The 22429-nt window shown below is 36.6% G+C and overlaps 3 protein-coding genes across 3 annotated transcripts in view; 1 reads left to right on the top strand and 2 right to left on the bottom strand.

The window, feature by feature from the left end:
• LOC115929190 (allograft inflammatory factor 1-like) overlaps positions 1 to 4195 on the bottom strand; it is a 21932-nt gene extending 17737 nt beyond the window's left edge. The window contains exon 1 of the mRNA XM_030997662.1: positions 3806 to 4195. Within this exon, the coding sequence (XP_030853522.1) occupies positions 3806 to 3842 (37 nt within the window). The 5' untranslated portion in view covers positions 3843 to 4195. The remainder of the gene's footprint in view (positions 1 to 3805) is intronic.
• Positions 4196 to 7206: 3011 nt separating this feature from the next.
• Positions 7207 to 13480, top strand: LOC100889913. Its single transcript, XM_003729855.3, has 4 exons — positions 7207 to 7646; positions 9322 to 11948; positions 12589 to 12729; positions 13319 to 13480. Exons 1-4 carry the CDS (start codon positions 7559 to 7561, stop codon positions 13478 to 13480), a joined length of 3018 nt encoding a protein of 1005 aa, XP_003729903.2. The 5' UTR covers positions 7207 to 7558.
• A 3380-nt stretch (positions 13481 to 16860) lies between these two features.
• The window catches only part of LOC100890165 (neural proliferation differentiation and control protein 1), a gene marked incomplete at its 5' end in the record, with an annotated part of 38848 nt that continues 33279 nt past the window's right edge, over positions 16861 to 22429 (bottom strand). Inside the window, one exon of the mRNA XM_030997115.1 lies at positions 16861 to 22133. Within this exon, the coding sequence (XP_030852975.1) occupies positions 22044 to 22133 (90 nt within the window). The remainder of the gene's footprint in view (positions 22134 to 22429) is intronic.

Raw genomic sequence — 22429 nt, 5'->3', positions numbered from 1 at the left:
TCCAGTTAGTTTCGCTTCATTAGTATCATAAACGGACTATGCCATGTACTGTATCTCCAGCTAGACTAATATCACACGATACAAAAACGCCTGTGTAATCCCCAACCCACTCTATAATACCTCATCATTTTACACACGTGGGACTATTCTGCTGAAGAGTTTCAAAGGATGATTAACTCATAGGTTTATCTATGCCCTGCCCAAACAGGGTGTATTTTACAGATATAAAGTTTTCGGGATATTTAATGAGCACTAGTGGTGTAGCTATAGCTACGGGTATATGCCCGCATTTGCATGGCGAAAAAAGAAAGGAAACACAATCATAAATGACACTAGAAAGAATGAAAGGGGGAAAGGAACATGAAACAATAGCACTCAAACCCTCCCCATAAAAAATTATGGCGGTTTATCCACCTAATAAGATCAGTGCCCTAATGATACAAGAGCCCCCCCCCCCCTCAATACACTTACGCTACACCTCTGAGGGCGGCTGCAGTTCAACGTACTTACGGGAGTACTGTATGATGTTTACATTTGTAATGTTTGTTGTATTCATGATCACAAGTAGGCTATGTACACAATTCAATTTTCGAGATAATTTTACATCATAAACCGAAATAAGCATGAAAATTGAATTTAGCCACATTTATCGTTACAGATTCATGGACAAGATGCGATAACAAAATAATCAATTGTTAAAGTTCGAGTTCTTGAGAGGCTAATTAGATAATGGTTATCATGGTAAACTGCCCTCCACAATATCATACGCATGCACAGACACATACTGGTGTGGGCTTGGCAAACGTTATCTAAATTTATCAATTTAAACAAGCCTGACTTCAAATGTGGTGCATTATGACCAAAGATAGCAAGGGACAATTCTTTTCCGTTAATGTAAAGCTCGTTTTGATTAAGAAGTAATATCTAACATTCGACAAAAAATGTAACCCGTTTCCTTGGTGTATCATTTTGTAGTCCTCTTGTTTTCATACACCACCTAGAAGACTACACTGTATCAGGTTGAAGGTAAATTTAGGGTTTCGAATCTGCTGTTGTATTGTCCAAGCTCTCGCTCTTGTTTTTGTATCACAATCATTCACAGGTTTGGAGGACGAAATGGCGCGAAAATCGATATGATATTGTTCGAAATCAACTTAAGAATGCAGCGGACGAACTGTATATAATTATAATAGACCTTGTGTTTTATCATTACACTTTACAGGAAGGGAAAGGAGCACATTTGCAAGGAATGAAACAAACGGGTTAGTATATGACTTTGATTATCCAAACCCAAAGGCATTCAATACACGATATGAATATCATAACGAATTCATGGTCGTTAGTTTGGAGTTCTAAATGAGGAAAAGATCGAGAAAGGTGCGGGTTATTTGAAGGCACTTGGAAATAGACACCCCGTCAACACTGCAAACTTTTCATGTCATGGAAGCAGTGTTCTATTTTTCCTTTCTTTTTTTACATTTCGAGCAAGATAACAAGAATATCTTCAGAAATGTATGGTCGTCTCTTTGTCACCATGTTCTTTCTATCAAGGAAAGTGGAGGCCATAATGAATACATTTATAAATAGACACCTCACCCACACTTCAAATGTTTCGTGAAAACATTTTTCACATTTCCAGAAACAGAATGTGAATACCAAACTTAATCTAGATATTCGTTACTTTGTCAGTGTGTGCATAGCATAAGAAGGGTGCAGAAAATAATACATAACCCGTAAATTGACATCCTTTCCTGTTGCACAGGCACCATTGTGTGAAAATGGTGTTTATTTTTACATTTCTACTTTCAAGCTACAGAACTTGACTATCATAACGAATTCATATGACCTTTACTCTATCAGTGCACCCCTTACCCATTGCACAGTTTTCAATGCGCGAAAAAAAAAATCATGTTTATTTGTACATGTCCACTTTCCAGCATCATCGCTCGAACATCACAAGAATTATATGGTTGTTGTGATATACTACAGTTAACAGAAAATGCGGTCTTAGTGTATATTTTGAGTCATAAGTCATATTTTGAGACGGTATTCCACTTCAAACAGTTATATCAAGAATTTAGTGTTTGTTTTTACATTTCACGAGACAGGCATGCTCGGTGGGGGAGGCGGTGGGAGGGGGGAGCAGCATGGTACCAGATATTAAACAATTCGATAACGTGCCCTGTCATCGGGTTCTATTTTCGCTGGTGTTTATTCTCCGATTCTTATCATGAGATAATTGATCTGTTGATACAATAACATTTCGGGGTCAGCTCAAACATCAACCCTGCCTGTATAGAGTCTAAAGATCGTGGCACATCACTCCAGATATTGAAAGATGCGGGTATTCATGCAAACACGACATAAAAGAAATTGGAGTACGACCAGCCTGTATGCTCAAGGTAGCCTATAAATAATTTATTCTTCAAATCATGGTAATCGATGGGATTCATAAGACTGATATTTGTATTGTTTTAATATGATGTAGCGACTGTAGCCAGCAGTATAGGCCTTATATCAAGGTTAAGTTACCATCAATAAGATGAGGGTATTCGTGTTTTAATACGACATTAAAAAAAATGGAGTACGAACAGCCTGTATATGTTATTAAGGTAACATTATGGCCTCCTTTTCAAATCATGCTATGGATCTGATGAAGTTGTATTTTGAACAAGATCGGACTTTGTGATAGTTGCAGTATGATGTAACTGTAGGTCTTATTAAGTTAGAAGTTAACAAGAATAAGCATGATAGTAAAATATTCAGTTTTCAAACTTTTTATAAAAAGTACCCTTTTCCAGCCCACTATTTCCTATTCCCTACCATGTCTACTTAGTGCCAACCGTCCTCAAACGGACAGACGTGACACTCACGGTGACCTCTAAATTTACAAAACGGTGTCAGAGGCCTCAACAAGATTTGAACTTCAAGAGGCATGCAGTCTTTACACATGTTCAGTTTTTCCCGACAATTCACTACATCAAACCTAAACCTCATAACTCAGTCATGAGCTTATTTTGAATTCCAAAAGAAAGGGGAACAAAAATCTATTATTTAATTTCAAGGGTCATAACATCAAACGAAAGTACACGTACTATACAGTGGTAAAGAAAAATATGCAGTCATCAAAGTGAAAAGGATTAGAAATTTGAAATGCTTATAACAGAAATTAGAATTAGTGCGATTAGATTTGCCGAAGGCACTGTACGGGCCGCGTACGCAATCGTTTATTCCAATCAGCTAATTCACGTCATTGAGGTCGCAATAAGGAAAAAAGAAACATTTGTTGGGGCTGTAAACAATGGAGTGTTCTTAATGAATGAAATATATATATTTGATTTAAGTTTAATAGTCAAATAACACACGTACACACAAATGATGTGGTACAGGTTCAGAATAATCTAATTTGACACGTGAAGATGTACATTGGAGAAGCGCGAAACAAATTACCGAGTAATCCATCTGCCGTACGGATTTTCATCAAATAAGGATGTTTTTACGATTAATGTTGCTTTTGCGCCATCTGATAGATCGTACGAATCAGGTGGCAAATTGCGATCATCCTTCACATACACGATAAGCAATTCTCTCAAAGATGTATATTTATATATTTATTCATATTTAGACCTCGTTTACACACACGACTATCTGGAGTCATGGCCCCTTACATTAGCCCACTATTGACCCTCCACCTGCTCCTAATACCGTACTGCTATATCGTTCAAAAATTATCACGAAAACCGCGCAAATTCGATACTTAATTAATGTTACGCTGAGAACAAAATGAATACACTGTTTTACTTACCTTGCACGTTCGAACGATCAAAAGTTGTACGAGGCATTTTGAATTGCTTCCTTGTTCCTCAAATGCAATACTCAGAATGAATTTTTCTCAGTTATTTCTCGATTCTCCGCCCAAATCCCGGTTTTCCCCCTCTTTGTTGACACTCCAGTACACCAGCACGTGCGTTTCTGTCTACTATACAACTGTGCTCGGTTTGCATATACACTCTGGCACTTCCCCTTTTCCACCACTTATACGCGATGTGTAATTACAATGCGCTATTTCGGCGACATCCGTCCTTCTTCTTTTTGGTGTGTCTCTCTTTTCTCGCCACCACCACTTTGCGATATTCTTATCCCGCCTGGATGTGTAACAGAATATGATGATGGCCCTGATATGCTCCAAAGCGTTCATTGACAAGTATATTAAGTGTGTGTGTGTGTGGTGTGTGTGTGTATGATTTGTGTGCATGTAGCCTTGTCCGTGCACCCTGCCTATCGATAGCTTTACACCATGCTGTGTGTCGTCTGCTTCGCGAGGGCAACACGGAAGTAAACCGCCGTGGGGAATATTCCTTTCATTTCCGTATTCTTGAACATTTATGACGATTTGGTTCCTTATAAACCAGGGTTAAGTTCATGCAAAGACAAGACGTAGTCTGACTTTAGAGTCGTATGTCCTTCATAGAAATTACAGTTTTTATGTACATGTGCGTCCCAAAATAGAATTTGCCTAATCACAATCCCTGTTCAGAACTTCAGGTTAAATATTCAAAGAATGAATATGTTACTGAAGTAGTATTCAATAAAATTTGTTTCCATTACTGATCAAACTTTTACCTAAATTAGTATTGAATGAAATAGCCTTATAGACAGGATGACAGATTACTGATTATTATTCAATAGTTTGACTTTTGTTTATTGGTTGGTTTATTCATTTGTTTACTTCTTTGTTTATTTTTTTTCTTGCAAACCGAGTCAGTGGCGTAGTGAGGGAGCATGGACACCAAGGGGGGGGGGGGGGTGGGGGCGGGGGCGGGGAATCATCCTTAATTAGGGTTGAATATATGAATGAAAATTAGCGAGGCAATTAATTAAGGGAGGGTATAACTATAAGGGGGTGTCAAAGCGTCTTATTTTTCGTTTCATTTAACTCTCTCCCTGTTTTTTCTTTTCTTGACTCTTTCTGGGATTTTTAACCATTTATTCGGGGTTCTCGCCCCCTCCCCCAAAAAAATACGCCACTGAAGTGATTATTAGCTATGCATGGAATATCAAATTGCACTAGAGGTTTATATCACATTGTTAAATAGCTGAGAAGTAACGGAATTTATCATTTTGGCTGCTTGCCATTGTTTGCCTGACGATAGGCCTATATCCTAAATATTTTTTTTTCAACAATCAAAGATCAGTATTTAAAAAATGTAAAGGGAGAAACTAAAATATTGTGTCGTTTGCTTTGAATAATTGTTTGACAATGTATCCATGAACATTTGTCAATAATCAGAGGGAAATAGGGAAGCATAATGTTGATTTTCATTGAATATCAACAGTAATTATACCCATCATACGAATAATTTCAATATCAGATAACATTATAACTAAAGCAATGGATTAAGCAAGGCTTAAAATCTTGTTCCCATGACCTTATTGACCCATTGTTATGCTATTTTCTTTCGACAAGATTGTGTTCCAAAAAGCTGAATGGTAACTTTAAGATGAAAAAAAAAAAAAAATATTACCAGCAATAGCTAAAAATCTCATGCACATATACCCTTGCTTAAGTTAGTGCACTAGTTTTCGAGTTCATTAAGTTGATGTAACTTAATGAATGCACTATGAATCGCTTTAATAATTGTATTTGAATTGGTACCAATAATACCCCTTTCACACCAAAGAACCAACCTCACACTGAATCTATACCGACCGATTCTTGGTTATTCGTGGTAATGTTATTTTGTGATCGGTCTGGCTTCGGTTTGGTGTCGATCTTGTAGATGTGACTGACATATATAAACATGCGTTAGTGCCCCGGCCATACCTCAAAACCGTCTCCAGGTAATCGACAAAGTCCTGGATATGTGTATTAATTTTTGGTCTTTTGTCACTCCGGTGTTCGGCTGTCGGTGTGACTTGGGGTATTAGCGTGATTCGTCGTTTGCTATGGTCTGCAAAGGAGTACTCTCCAACTTTCAACATAATATAACAATTATGACAAATTCCAAGCTTTGACGGGCTAGCCTGCTTGTGAGTCTGTTTTCTTTGTTTTCCTTGAAATTGAGTACGAGATTCCCCCCCCCCCCCACACACACATCCGCGCTTTCATTCAGCGCTTTACTTACATATTAATATGATTATTTTCTATACTCACAAATAACTTTATTAAAACCTATTGAAAAGCCACTTAAGCCTCCAGGGTAGAGGGCAGTATTCTACATAGAGTCTCAGAGCCATTAATTAACAGACTTCAAGCATGGACCTACTTGCCCGAATTCACAAAGGAGGTTTGTCGACAAACCTTGGTTTTTGTGCGTCATATGACGCGCTTTTACAAACCAGGTTTAGTGCCCTTTTATGAGGCATTAATCCCCATTACTGTCAGTTATGACTTAAGGACGTATGTCCCCTAGTTGATTAGCATAGTAGCAACACATGCTTTAGCAGTCACCCAAAACAAACACTCACTAATTGTCATTCAATAAAATCTGAGAATGTATACTATTATCTAGATCTATTAGGAATAAATCATTGTCAAAATCATTCAATAAATTGGGGTAAAAATAATTTTTCCATCATTATGACCAACAGTGTAGTTACATGCATTATGTTATGTACTTGAGATATATGAATACTGTGTATTGAAAAGAATTTACATCAAACATGTATGTAGGAATCACAAATTCCGTAACAAATTATTATCAATATGGTTATCAGTATTAGTGTATTATTATCATCGCTATCATTATTATCATCATCAACATTTAAATAATTATTTGAGTTTCTTTTTCTTGACTTAAGTAACAAAAATAAAAGGAAAATATAAACACGGTATAAACCCGTAGGCGTAGCGTATTTGATGTTGTGACAATTGAAAAATTGTAATTTGATTAGGCTTTTCATATGTATTCCGTAATGAGGAATAGAAGACTATAAGTCAGATATTTAATTCTCTTAAACATGGTATTAGTGCATTCGAGTATATTCCATATTCTGATCTCATTATGGATAATCAACGCGAACGCTATCGCTTCTAACTATAACGGGTTGAATAATTGTGATTCGTGATTGGTCACACACGATGTGCTTGTTGACCAATCGTATTCTTTGTTGCGAACAAATAAAACAGAAATTAAGATTGAAGCGCGCGAGTCCCGGGCGCGAGTACTTCTTTGATTTCTTCTTCCAATGTAGTACAATCCGCATTGACGTTGGTGTTTTGACGTTACTAATCATGTAGTGCAGTCTTTGTAACTATGGCATTAGGGCGTGTCCGTCTTTCACAAGACTCCAAGAAACTATCAGTCTCTCCACTGGAGACTGGAATCTTCTGTAAAGCTTCGAAATGATGAAGGCACAAGTTCGATACGTTAGATGTGTCAGAAAAAATACGAGAGCTAACGTGGAATCGAAAACAGGGAAGAAAAAACAAACAGAGATAGACGAGGAATAAGATTGTTGCCTCATATAATACATTCTCTGAACAATCGCTCACCTTTTGAAATGATGATTTTGATGTGATATCTTCTCATGAAATTATTGTCTCCGTCATTTTGGGATGTTCATCATGATGAAGACTCATCAGTTATTGTTTGTTCTTCTCGGCTTTTTGTCTGCTCACCTTCACGTCGACGCATATGTGTTGGGTAAGATACTTTAATTTTTTTCTGTGATGAGAGAAATTTATCTCTAATCATGTTTCTTTCTATAAACATGATAGCAGGTCCTTAGAAAGAACAACTTTATGAGGCGACCCTGCGTGAATACAACCATATTTATTTTGTTATAAAGGGATGTCCACGAATCCTTATCCAGTTAGTTCATATACCATACAATCAACCGTAATGGAAGTGAATTTAATTGAACAAGATTGATCATAACTTTGTTTTATTTATTCAGTGAAAACATGGTCAGTTTATAACTGCTTTCTACAACAGCCATGACAGTTTACAAGGGTCTCCAAGGCCCACATCAGATTTTGTATGGCCCTATGTTGAGAAATATGGCTACTACCGATGGGAACATTTTCAAAAAGTCGGATACTCATAACGGTGGGTTGCATGCCGGATTTCATATTTTCCAACTATACAATCAGAAAGACTTTCGAGAAACAAACTCAATTCAATACCCCAAATAAATGCCTCGACACATCACATTGTGGCTATGTTATATACATGCATCGTAGTGATGTTTGCACAAAGCTATTGAAATTTGCTTGAGGTTGATTACCTTTTCAGACTCTTTGCTATCGGGTGCTACGTGCATTCACCAATTGAATGTAGAAAATGACGGAACTCACAAAGCTTTTTTTTCTTTTCTTCAATTGTCAATTCAAATGACAAATAATTATTTCATTCTATATTTACTGAGTAACATATCTTTGTACATTTAACCCTTTTTAGATGTATCAAGGCCTAGGATTAAGGTTATTTTCCGAACAAAGAAGCATTGTGTATTCACGGTATTTCCAATTTTTAAAACAGTTTCCTACACTGTCCTACTTGTAGCTACTTGCTCCCTCTATATATAAAACAAAGCATAATTGGTAACCATTGGTCCCCCATGATCATCCTTTTCTTATGTTAATTGAGAGCTGAGTTGATGAGATAGCCACCTGTCATTGACCACGCTGTGTGGTCTAATCCCCCCTGACCAAACTAGTACAGCCGGCCTTTAAAGGGAACTAATGAAAGGGAAACAAAATAAGCCATGTGATCAGTTGAAAACCATTAATTCAAATCACTGGATGCAGTGCAAAAATTGAATGCCAAAATTTATTTCTGAGTTTAATTTAGGCATATCTCATTTGAAAAGAGGAGTTAACGTTTCAAGCCATTAAATCATTGTGATTTATAGGTTTACTTGAAAAAAACGTTTCGAGGTTTTTCGCAATGTCAACCAACACATTTTCTTGAGCTGCATTATCTTCATGAACACGACCGCCGAGGGTTTTTTTTCCATCAAAATTTGAGAAGATAGTTATTATTTTATGTATAGCAGAAGGGTGCGAACATAATTTAGTCAAAATAGTTTATATTCTAAATGACTAAATAATAGAGATATACATTTCAATATGTTTCTTAGCGTCTTACCAGTTAAAACGTAAACCGACCAAAGCGCTAACATAATTAATACCCCAGTCACTAAATTCAGTGACGATTCTGCACTTTACGGCCAGCACACTCCCCATTCCACTGAAGAGCGTTGCAGTTAGTTGCCTTCTCACTTATTAATCTGTAACTGTCCCATAACTGACATGTATCATGTAGATGTAGTCACAAAATGCAGTATTCTTTCTTTTCTCTTTTTTGTGACTTCCAGATGAAGATTCCGGTCTTGAAGAACTCTTTACCATGTGCATGAACGGCTCTTGTGAAAGTGAAAGCTTTTCATGCACCAACCGTTGCGGTTCGTCGCTGCCCAACTCTCGAAGTTGCCAGTGTGACCACGAGTGCCTTATTCTCGGCGACTGCTGTCTTGATTACGAACACCTCTGCATCCCTCTAGCGATTCGCCATCACACGAGGATGGTGGCTTCGTCTTTGCCTGTACCTGATACTAGTCTGTCGTCCTCTGTGAGTCAGGAGGACGAAGGCAACAGAGCTGCGTCATCCATCGGGGACAATTTCTTGATCCCGCCGAGTGTCATCGTCGCTAACTATCCAGACTTCGACCTGTCTTTAAGGAGATCCCACATGCATTTAGGCGATAGGGCCTGTGTTAAGGTAGGAAATTATAAACACTTCGTATTCGTGAAAAAGTGCATGGATTCAGCCTACTCCGGAAGTCAACTGGAGCAGCAGTGCCAAATGGCTACCTCTACCTTGGATTTGTTAGCGTCACTCCCTGTGGCAGTGACCAATGATACGCACTACCGGAACATCTATTGTGCCTTTTGTAGTGGTATACAATACAAAGACATCTACTTCTGGAAAATAGGCTTCGACTGTGGATCTAACAGGATTCAGACAAATCACTACCAAGGAGATGTGTTAGATACGGTAGGTATCATGATGAAACTCTGTGACTACGATATCTTGCCAAACCTGGCTCCGGGTACACAGATGCCTCGATCATGTACACAGGAGCAGGGATCCGAGGATAGGTGCAGGTGCAGTCGCGGATCAGCACAAAATACTTGTCAACAATTAAGGGACACGTACAGCTATCCTGTAATTGTTCATGGAAATTGGTACAAGAATGTCCACTCAGCGTTCTGTAACGAAGAATTCAATGGTACATCGACCAACATAACGTGCTCCTTTGAAAACGAGATACGAGATCGAAACAGTAGACCATTTGCTCTACCGATGTTATTCACATTTTCTATGAAAGATGGAGCCCTACTCACGACCTCAGCCAACGACTTAGTACGGTCCTCGAATTCGTCGTCTTGTGACATCAATGAGTGGTTAGATCCATTTCTCAAAGAATGCCGGGCGATTTACTGCCCGAGCAACACATTTGTCATCAATGGGGTCTGTGTGAAAGACCTCAAACCAAGTAATCTTACTTTTGACCAATGCTCAACGAATAGCTCATTCTGGAAACAGAAATACGAAGAAAAATTGCAAGAAACGGACAAGTACCGGCAAAGAACATCCTGGCTCAAAATCCGAGCTGTTTCTAATCATGAGTCGGCGCTCAACCTCATAATGGTCACATTTCGCGTTACTCTGAAAAGCGAGAAACTTGATGTCAACATCAAGAATCTAAAGACAGTGTCTTCATCGACTAGAAACTCTACCCTCCATACCCAAAGCATTGTCTTCGAGCTACACCTGATCGACAACACATCAAACTTTACCAATATGCCATCTGCGATTCGACGGGCAGTACGACTTCTGGCTTACGACAGCGGTATAACAATGTCGGTACTTTCTGTCGAATGGAAAACCTACGAATCGCTGTCCGTTCATACTGATATATGCACCGAGTCTCAAGGAGATGTGTTCCTTCGAGTCTTATGGGCGAAAGACACCACCGACTATTCGGACGATGAGTACGACGAATTATTACTAAACGAAGACATGTTTAATGAGTATCAGCCCAAGAAATTGACCATCTACACGGATAACAACAAGGAATGGTCAAGATTTAATCTCCATTGTTGCAGTAGCCCATTGATGTGCAGGCAGATTTCTTTTAATTCCTCGGAGTTTGACTGGGATAATGTACTCAACGGTACACTTCTACATAAAGCGAGTGGCATAGTCATTCCATCCGATATGTTCTCACTAGATGGGAATGGATTTGTCCGGGTATGTGAGGATATGTTTGGTAATCAAAATATCACGAACAAACTCAAAGGCCACATCCTCAACAGTCAGACGTACGTGACGCTTGTTGGTAACGCCATATCCATCATCTCATTACTAGCCACATTAGTCACCATGTGTACCTTTCCAGAACTCCAGAACCTACCTGGCAAAATCATATCTTGCTTGAGCATCTCGCTTCTGCTGGCAAACATCTTTCTGTTGATAAGTTACCCGTCATCGTCCGAATGGCTCTGCTTGTTGTTCGGTGTTTCCCTTCACTATATTTGGCTCAGTGTGTTTTTCTGGGCCAACGCTCTTGCCATAGACATGACCCGGACATTCCGCGTCAACTCCAAAAGGATGGTCTTCAGGATCAAGGGCAACGTCCAATTCATAATCTACTCCTTGTACGCATGGTTTTCACCCGCCATCATCGTCACTATCGGTGTCCTCATACATTTCTTGTCGGAGCGAAGGATCTACAATACTGTGGGTACATGTTGGCTCATTGCCGGTCAGCCCATTATAACTCTATTTCTATTACCTTTCACCTTCTTCATGGTTGTCAACACGGCGCTCTTTATCGTGGTTCTGGTTAGTATCAGCAAGACCAAGGATGGAATGGACAATGTAACAGAATCATCCATCAACATCCAGCCCAGAGCAATCGCCTGGCTTGCTATTAAGGTAAGATAAACCTGTTCGTAGTTTATAGCATTTACAGACGATCCCAAATATTCTCAGAGGTTTTGAACATATTCCTAAATGATGAAGATGCTTCATAAGAATTTTGTTTTCTATTCTGGAAAGACTATTTCCACCTGTGTATCATGAATGCACCGTCGGTGCATAATAATAATATTTAATAATATTTAGCTTTTATATAGCGCTTAATACAAATGTCTCTAAGCGCTTTACAAATATACTATTACCCCGGCCATTAGATTCAGTGCTTGCCCGCACACACTGTGTGCACAATCTCCTCATAGCCTCACAATGATTACATAAATAACGTCCATGAGCACCTTTCCAGTTTTCACATTTTTATTCAAAGGTTTTTTTAAGAACTAGTTCAACAGATGATGATGTAGCAGTAAACACGGTATAGGCCCTTGTTCATGATTTTAAGCAAACTTTGCAACTATCTCACGTTTCCTGATCTCATTTTCTACATATATGAGAACATAACATTGAATAGACACGTAGTGACTCTCGAAACACAGTGTTTCGTTAGGCTTACCAAATCAACACTTTTGGCGATTGACCTGAAGTGTACATTATAGTGAAATATAGTTATAAGACAATTTTTTGTATTTTGTTGTTGCAGCTCTCATTCACGTTGGGAATCACATGGGCCCTTGGTTTGGTCGCTGCTATGGCAGGCAATCAAATCATCTGGTACATTTTCAACGTCGTCAACTCCTTGTCTGGACTCGGTGTCTCACTCTCCATTGTTGGAAATCAGAAGGTAGGTGAATCATCGTCTCCTCACTTCGTCATCACCAAAATATTCGGCATTGCTCGTTTTTTTTTCCTTCTTCTGGCAGCTTCAAATCTCTCCATAGTCTGCCCTAAAAGGATTTAAGTGTATAAAAACACTTTGAAAAGACCAGGGGGTGTTTCACAAAGATCTTGAGATGAACTTATCTCTAAGTGGAACTTAACAGTTATGGAAGCTGTTAGCATCCTTGAAAACATTTTATAAAAGTTATTTTAAAAGGCATAAAATGTTGATTCAAATCATTCAAATTTTCTATTTTCAAGAAAATTTCATGTTCTTGATGTGGAATTTATGAAAAGTCTAAAATACTTGAATTTCTGCTTTTGAATATATTTCATTTTAATGACGGTCGCATCCTACTGGGTACCCATTTAACACCTTGGGTGGAGAGTAGCAAGTGCAGGTTAATATCTTGCCAAAGGATATCAGTGCCGTGTCGAGATTCAAACCTTCGACCTTCACATCTCCAGTCAAGTGCCTTAAACCGCTCGACCACGACATTCCCACTTGATAAGAATGCTTACTATCCTCGTCTGTCTATTTTCTTCATATCCAGGTTCTTCGGCTGTGGCAAACGAAGATGAAACGCTGCAGAGGCACAAACGTTGAGGGTGCCACAGAAAAGAAAAGTACCAATGTGGACAAAGCAGCGTCTGAGAGAAGAAAGAGTACGCCCAGCGACAGTTCAAAACAGATTCTCAACGATAGTGAAATCTAAGCGTATAACAAGCCTGAAACAAAGTATTCCACTACATTCCAGTTTCTACTAAAATCCTCTTTATATATAGTCAAGCCAAGTACTATAAACATAGAGAAACAAAAATGGATCTCCTTCATTTTTTGCTTTTAAATTTGAAGTGAATATTCATAGAGCAAAGGCAAGTGAAAGCTCTCAAATACGTGAGAATTGAATACATAACTGGGCTGCATTCCTTTCCGTGGAACAAAGATGTTCCGATCAAATGATAATTTCACGACACAGCTAGTCCCGACCTACCAGTAAAAAAAACATTGCTAACCAAAATACATATGATGGCCGTTACAAATTTAAAAGGAGGAGCCGTTTGCAAAAAGTGGCGGTTCTATGGATTTTTTTATTTTTGGATTTTTGGATTTTTTTATTTTATTTATTTATTTATTTATTTATTTATTTTTTTTTTGGGGGGGGGGGGGGTGGGGGTGGGGGGGGGGGAGCTTAAGCCAATGTAGAAAATTGATGCAAGAACTCCCGAGGCGACCCTATGCTCTACCCCCCCCCCCCCCTTCCCTAAAAAAAATCTTCTAGAATCGCCTCTGTTCACTTTAGGCCAGCCAACCTGTGTTCTAACTTTGCCTATAAATGTTAATAAATGAAGAAACAAATTAAGACTTTCACATCGAACAAAAGGAAAATCAATATCAGGCAATTTTAGTGGCTTTGTTTATTGTGCGAACGCATCAATGAAGGCAGAACATGTTTTATGCAGACAATACGTTTGTACCTTAATACTACTCTTCAGCCAATAATTTGAGGCTCCTTGCGTTTGTGTTTTGTTCCTTCTCATAACATTCTTTGTCTTCAGAACGTTTTATTTAATTTCTTTGATGTTCAATGTTATACTTTAAACATAATTATCAATATTATTATGCGATATCTTCAAAACGCACATTTGCTTTTGGCTCCAAATAGGCATTTCTCATTTGGCTCCAATAAGTATTTCTCATATTGAGATTAGCATTCTTTTATGAATGTTAGAGTTGATTTCTTTGATGTTCAATGTTATACTTTAAACATAATTATCAATATTATTATGCGATATCTTCAAAACGCACATTTGCTTTTGGCTCCAAATAGGCATTTCTCATTTGGCTCCAATAAGTATTTCTCATATTGAGATTAGCATTCTTTTATGAATGTTAGAGTTGATTTCTTTGATGTTCAATGTTATACTTTAAACATAATTATCAATATTATTATGCGATATCTTCAAAACGCACATTTGCTTTTGGCTCCAAATAGGCATTTCTCATTTGGCTCCAATAAGTATTTCTCATATTGAGATTAGCATTCTTTTATGAATGTTAGAGTTGAGAGCAATATTACTGAATTGAATTAAAAATGTTTATTGAGAAACAACCAATATCGCTGCCACAATCTTATGAAGTTTAAGTAACAATAGAACACACATGAATTTTATTTCAAATTATTCTATTTAACTTGTATTAACAAAGATTGATTTGTATATAAATATATCAGGATATCTTCATTAAATGTTTGATAGTTTGTGATGTGAGTAATAATACCGTCAAGGAATACACTAGTAAATTAGTTTGCAAGTTTGTACATTAGTCAATTAGACAATACATCTAATATGAATAACTGTGTCGGTGTTAATGTCAGTTGGTCAGTAAACGAATAAGCGTTTGATAGTCAGTCAGTATGTAAGTCACTGCATAACTTAGTAGATTTTGTAGTCAGCTTGTTTGCTAGTGAATTTAAATACATGAACATATAATTTATGTGTGTGTTTCAGTCGCATTAATGTAAAGCAGCACACATTTTCTCGGATATGGAAAATTTAAATTAAAGAATAAGAGCTGTTGACCAGTTCAAGAAACTACTCAAGTCATATCTATTCTGCTAGAAATTACTAAATCGACAGCCTACATATTATACTTGACTGATCTCTGAGACGTGTCTAACTTTTGTTTTTAAGTGGCCCAAACATTGTGGAGCGTGTGTGCAGCGCTTTGTAACTGCAAGGAAAAGGCGCTTTATCAAATATCTTTTGGATTATTATTTTAAAACACTGATTACATTTATTTATGTGCATCTTGCTAACCTTCCTTTATTGCGTGAACAAGGCTGCATTTCCCCTTCAAACTAGAATAATCATGTTATTTCTTACTAACTTCATTGAGTTATTCATTTGGGTCAATCAACAAGTTAATTAACAATCAGTCAATCAATCAATTGATCAAGCAACTACTTAAGCAATCAGTCAATCAACAAGTTAGGTAACAATCAATCAATCAATCAACCAATCAATCAATCAATAATGATCAAGCAACCAATCAATCAATTCTCGCTACCCTAAATAGGTACGAAAATCTCGAAATTCGCGAGACGAGGTAATTTTCACTCTCTCGGGTCGTCACTACAACTTCCGGTATAGAGTCCCATCCCGCTGGCGCTAGCGCCTGTGTTCGCTGTGCAGAGTTTTCACGCACGCTAAAATCGATGCCAATCAGTGTAATTTGTACAGATTATAATATGCAATGGAAAGCTTCGGGCAGAATTAGTGACTTTAGCACAAAAGGCCGTTAAACTCTACCGTGAAAGAGAGGGTTGTGATCACGAACGCCTGCACAGGAAGCTGTAATGTCGAAAAGCTATCCCATAATGCAATGCGCGTTTTCAGGATTTTCCCCGGATCTCGGCAGAATCGCTATTTGGGGTAGCGAGAATTGATCAAGCAACCACTTAAGCAATCAGTCAATCAACAAGTAAAGTAACAATCAATCAATCAATCAATCAATCAATAATGATCAAGCAACCAATCAATCAGTTGATCAAGCAACTACTTAAGCAATCAGTCAATCAACAAGTTAGGTAACAATCAATCAATCAATCAACCAATCAATCAATCAATCAATAATGATCAAGCAACCAATCAATCAATTGATCAAGCAACCACTTAAGCAATCAGTCAATCAACAAGTAAGGTAACAATCAATCATTAATCAATCAATCAATCAATCAATCAATTTATTAAGCAACTACTTAAGCAATCAGTCAATCAAAAAGTTAGATAACAATCAATCAGCCAAACAATCAATCAATCAATCAGTCAGTCAATCAATTTATTAAGCAACTACTTAAGCAATCAGTCAATCAACAAGTTAGATAACAATCAATCAATCAATTAGCCAAACAATCAATTGATCAATTGATCAAGCAACTATGTAAGCAATCAGTCAATCAACAAGTTAGGTAACAATCAATCAATCAGCCAAACAATCAATTGATCATTATTGACCAATCAATTAATCAATCAATCAATCGATTGATCAAGCAATTAATTAAAAACGAATGAAGACAATTGAAACAAAGCAAAATTGTACTCTACGATCATTAAGTTTAATTCTGACACGCACTTTCAAACATACTAGGGTGGATGCGAATTGTTTACTCACAAAAAATAAATACATTGTTTGCAGATTTAGTGAAATCATTGACGAGTGTATTACGATTCAATTAACACAAACGAGCAAACTAAGGGCAAAAAAAGTCATTATGGCTTTAGACTTTTTAGAAATGGGTAATGAACTATTATCAGAATTTTAAGTAACAGATTAATGAGAATGAAAATAAAATAGGCTGTCTTTGCAAAGTACATAAGAGATTGGAACAGTATCTCTGATCGCTTTCAGATATTACTAAAGGTTATATGAGAGCAAATTTGAATAAAATGGTGTATAAGGTGGATAAATGAAGGAAAAACAGTATATTTTAAGCTAAATATGTTTTAAGAAAACACAGCACTTTGGTTTTTTTAACATAGCATGAAGCCAATAAGCACAACAAAATAAATAAATGAATAAAAGGCTCACTTTTTGCGATTCAACAATAAAAGCATGGAATCATTCTTTAGTAAAATGTTCGTGCATACCTGGAAACCCGTATCTTTACTTGTGATTAGCGTCTGTACTATTCACATCTTAGATGTGAATGAAGAAAATCAGCGTAATACATGAAGAATATAAAACTACGTCGTCAAGAAGGAGTATTCTTTTCTTATATAAAATGTGGTGAATGGTCCTCCATAACCAAACTCGTACACACACAAATAAAAAAGAAGAAAACCGAATTCGGAATTACAATAAACCATAGAGATTTATAGCTATATGATTAATACACCAGAAATGTACAGGGGAGGGGGGAGAAATCAGTATTGTATCTATCAATACCACTCCTCATGTCATGCCTAATTATGGAACATGATACATATATTGTCAATAATAAAAGGAGTATTTGTAATACTTCATTATGGAAACAATTCTGAATTTTCATATATAATTTTGATATTGATATATATATACTCCATTCATCCAAGATAAATAAAATTTAAAAAAACAATAATCCCATACTCATTTGACCCGGATTAGACATCCGCCTGTTAGAATGTATTTGCTTCTAAACTGAATATACCTTCTTTTAGTTTTCTATTTACAACAATATAATTTTTTTTTGTGTCCACAATTATCTTAGTACTATAGATAAATCACTCCATAATTTATTCACATTCACAAAGATGTATTTACAGAAATAAGTTGAAAGAAAGAAAGTGAAAGTATGAAAAGAATGAATACAGATAGTCAATTTCAACAGATACTGAAATTATACATCGCTCATAGCTCATCATATTCCAATAAAAACAATACAGAGCGGATACTTCTCAGTGACCATAGATAGGTTTGCTTCAGCTCTGCAAATCATTGCACATTATTATGGACAAACAACAGATGTTGATGCAAAAACCATAACCCAGGTTTAATAGAGAATTCATGTACAATGGCTAAACAACTTTCTTCTCCATCTTTGCTGCCCCACAATTAATTCAAGCACACAGTTTTTATTCCTAATTTACGCAGCATTTGGCTTCTCCATGAGCACAGAAAATTGAAAAATTCACAAAAACAAGTTGCCAAAAATACATCCCTCAGTATCCTTGACTCGTATAAGAAGCTATGAGCAACAGCTTGAAGCAGTGGGCTTAAAACCACACAAGTTACAGGGAGAAAGCAGAATTTCTATTTTTAAACAGAGAAGAAGATTATAAAAGGTTAATTAGGATATAATCAGGTATAGTGTTCTTATATGTCATCTTTTCTCTGTCCACAGAAAAAGGATCTACATGTATATTCTGAGAAATATAATTTCAGAATATTCATTCAAATACACATTACAATATGTATGAATGATGCATTTATTGTGTCTTAAAATTTTTTGTCTGAATTTTTAAGACAACTCGACGTCCATTTTATATGAAACAATCAATTTACATAGGTTTATTTATGGGCTTACAGAAGGGCCACAGAAGGAATGAAAGAGAGAGAAAGAGAGAAAGAGAGAGAGAGAGAGAGAGAGAGAGAGAGAGAGAGAATATTGAAAAGGCAGATAAAAAGAAAAGAGAGAGAGAGAAATAGTTCATGCGAGGTGTTTATTCTTAACAGATCAGAACAAATTGAACAAGGACACAGGTTCACAGATAGATACACAAATAAAATAAACAAATAAAGATGATGGGTGGAGAGTGAGTAAAAGACAGTATGTGAGTATCTGTTGATTGATGTGTGATATAGACAGAGACAAAAAGAAGAGAGAGAGAGAGAGAGAGAGAGAGAGAGAGGTAGAGAGAGAGAGAGAGAGAGAGTGAGAGAGAAAGAGAGAGATAGAGATAAGAGGGAAAACGTTTGAAGGAAAGAGAAAGAATAAAACTGATCAGAAAAATTATCCTATACTAATCAAAATATATCTTATTTACATCATATTTTCTCTCTATTTTCTTCACCATTTCATTCCTCGGACACAGAATGATAGTTGGTGACAGTTGCAGCTACTGGCTGGCAAAAACTAGAAATTAAGTACAATTAAGAAAGCTCAACCAGCTTCTAAAAGCAATGCCTTCTACAAGAATAACTTGTTTTATGTAATTTATGTATTTTACATCTGATAATAATGTATTTCTTTTGTATTACTTCTGATGTTAATACATATATATATATATATATATATATATATATATATATATATATATATATATATATATGATACATGTATGATAAGTACATGACAAGATAGAGTATAATTTGGTTGTAAAAGATGACAGCAGCGAATGGAATACTGAAGTGTAAACAGCAATTTTGTTGGATACCGTACCTCTCTGCAAGTCATACTAATTTGACCGATATTTGACACACAACCATTGAATTGGTTGACACTATGTGTCTTGTCACATGTCAATTTGCTTCAGAACGCTTAATGATATATTTATTACAGGAGGTTATCTAAGTACACCTCTCAACACTAACTTCAATTTAGACCCTTACCAAACCATCTGAAATTTGGTAACCGAAAAACAAGCTAAAGTATAACGAACGATAGACCACAACTACATTAAGCATTATACCATTGTTTGTATAATTCTACATAAATAAATACTCCTCAACACTGAACTTATACATTGCACATATACTGGTGGCTAAGACAAATGATAAAACAAAACCATAAAATAAAACTTTAGCCTATAGAGGGTACGCATGCAGAGGCACCTAAATTTTTGAAGCACTAATCGACTTGGTATTCTTTGAAGACTTCATCTATTAAATGCAGTGATGCAGGAAAACACAATTTTTAAAACAATCACAAATTTCTCAAGTGCACCTAAGAAACATAACACAAAAAATGGCACGAGAATGTCGCTTTTGCTTTCCTCCTACGATCCATAGGAAAAGATCAACTGCATACAGTGTAATTTAAGAACTTTCATCTTTCCAAACCTTTGTGAATTTTGCCTATTTTGTCCATTATTACTAAAAACAAACTTTAATCACATGTCTACTGAATTGCTTGTTTGCTTAATTGATTTCCCTGATATCAACAACAAATCTGAACAACAATTATTTCTATTTCTTTTCTTGACCCCTAAAGGGTCTCTATCAAATAAATGTGAATATAACAAAATAAACCCCCTTTTTGGATACTTTAAACAGGAAACCTTAAATTTGTATATGGTAAGGGACCCAAAGCAAGGTAACATTGATAACATTGGAAGTGCCTACGTGGCAGTGTTGAATCCTTTGCCAACTCATTGCCAGCCGCCTCCCTGGAAGATAGTAGGTAATGCTACGTAAGATTTAACTCTTTGACAACCGAATTCCTCCATTCCCATAGGCTTAATACAGAGATTAGCTGTTTCTTGTAGGTGATTGGTTGTAAACAGAATGTAAACACTCTTGTCAGATAATGGCAATGGTGCTTTTTCGCTAACATCTCTCTTGCTAGAATTCCTTAGCCATGACTTGATTGTAAGAAGTAGGCCGATCAACGCGGCTAATTTTGCTTTGCAACTCGTCAACTTGAGCGCAGAGTTTGTGGTTGTTGCTACTGCCTTCATACATACAAATGTGTGGTGTACCACAACAGGAAATGCTTAGAGAGCAGTCCTTCAAGACGGCATGATGCAATAGAAGGCTTAGAAGTATCTTTTCTTTCCAGCGTCATTTAAGAAAATTAAACCCTTCTTCCTCTCGATTCTGTTCTAAATTTAACCTAACAGGGACTTTATGTCATCATTGTCATATACAGGAAGAGAAATAAATTAATGAATACATTCCCTTGATACAAAACATGCCCTTTTTTAACAAAAGTCAATGACGAATAAAAGGTTATAAACAAGAAATGTTAATATTCCCAAATCAACCGGGCAATCTATATTCATAATTTTGGATCACCATGAATTCTAATTTTTATATCTGTAGAACTGGGTTCAAATGAATATGCATCTAATTGCAGTGGATTTCTTGTTCAGATAATTCCATTCTAAACCTTGAAATTACAAAATGATGATAGAAACCTGTAAAGATCACTTATGTCTACAAAATAAATCCCCACAGAACCACAGCTGGAGTATACAGGAGAATTTACCAATCAATACGTGTGAGGTATATCTTTCCATCTTCATAAAAAATTAATAAAAAATTATGAAACCAAATAATTGATAGTGATGTTTGACAATCCAGCTTATTAAAGAGCATGGAATGGGAACAAAATTGCACATAACCCAGTGATCCCACAATGTTATCTAGGAACTTTGGGCAGATACATCTAACTTGCAGTGGCATAGCAAAAAATTTGTTAAAACGTCATGAGTCAAGCGGGGACCTCACAGCCCCACACACCCCCTCAACAACAAAAAAAGGAAGAAAGAAAAAAAAGTGAAATATTTATTCATGACATATCTGTACGGTCGGACAGTGCCACGTTTTTGTCTGCTGAAGACCAAAATGGTATTAGGTCACATTATTAACACAACATGAATGATGCCCTTACAGCTCTAACCTGGAAATGGAATGATAATCCAGGTGACTTCCAAACAGGAGGAAGATGCTTAACACCGAGATCAACCGCCCTCCTTGCCCCCCTACCCCACCCCATCCCTCCCTGATCCTGCCCCCTAGGTAGGTATGCCACTGCAATGGTGTATCTGGGCTTGGTTCCTCAGCAATGTCATCGATCATTACTGCTTCTCTTCTCCTTCTGCCTCTCCTCCTTGCTTGGGGTAAGCATCCTCCGCAAAGAGGGGGTTCTTCACCTGCATCTCACCGGTCTGGAAGACGAACAAAGAAAATGAAGACGTACCCAATTTAGATTTTTTTTAATTTAATTTTTTTTTTTTTTTTTTTTTTAATTTTATTTATTTTGTTTAAATATTTTTTAATTTTTTGTTTTCATCTTTATATAGAGTATCATGTTTAGCTACATAAACGTTACGAAATATTGTTAAAAACATTAAAATTGGCTGGTTTACAACAGGGCTCTGTTTTAAAAACAACATAAAAATGACAATGAACAATATTATATATATATAGAAATGACAGGAGAAATGACAGAATGAAGGCCATA

Source organism: Strongylocentrotus purpuratus, unplaced genomic scaffold, assembly GCF_000002235.5.
Source record: "Strongylocentrotus purpuratus isolate Spur 01 unplaced genomic scaffold, Spur_5.0 spur5_scaffold_4, whole genome shotgun sequence".
Lineage (NCBI taxonomy): Eukaryota > Metazoa > Echinodermata > Echinoidea > Camarodonta > Strongylocentrotidae > Strongylocentrotus > Strongylocentrotus purpuratus.
This window is presented reverse-complemented; position numbering and strand designations above follow the sequence as displayed.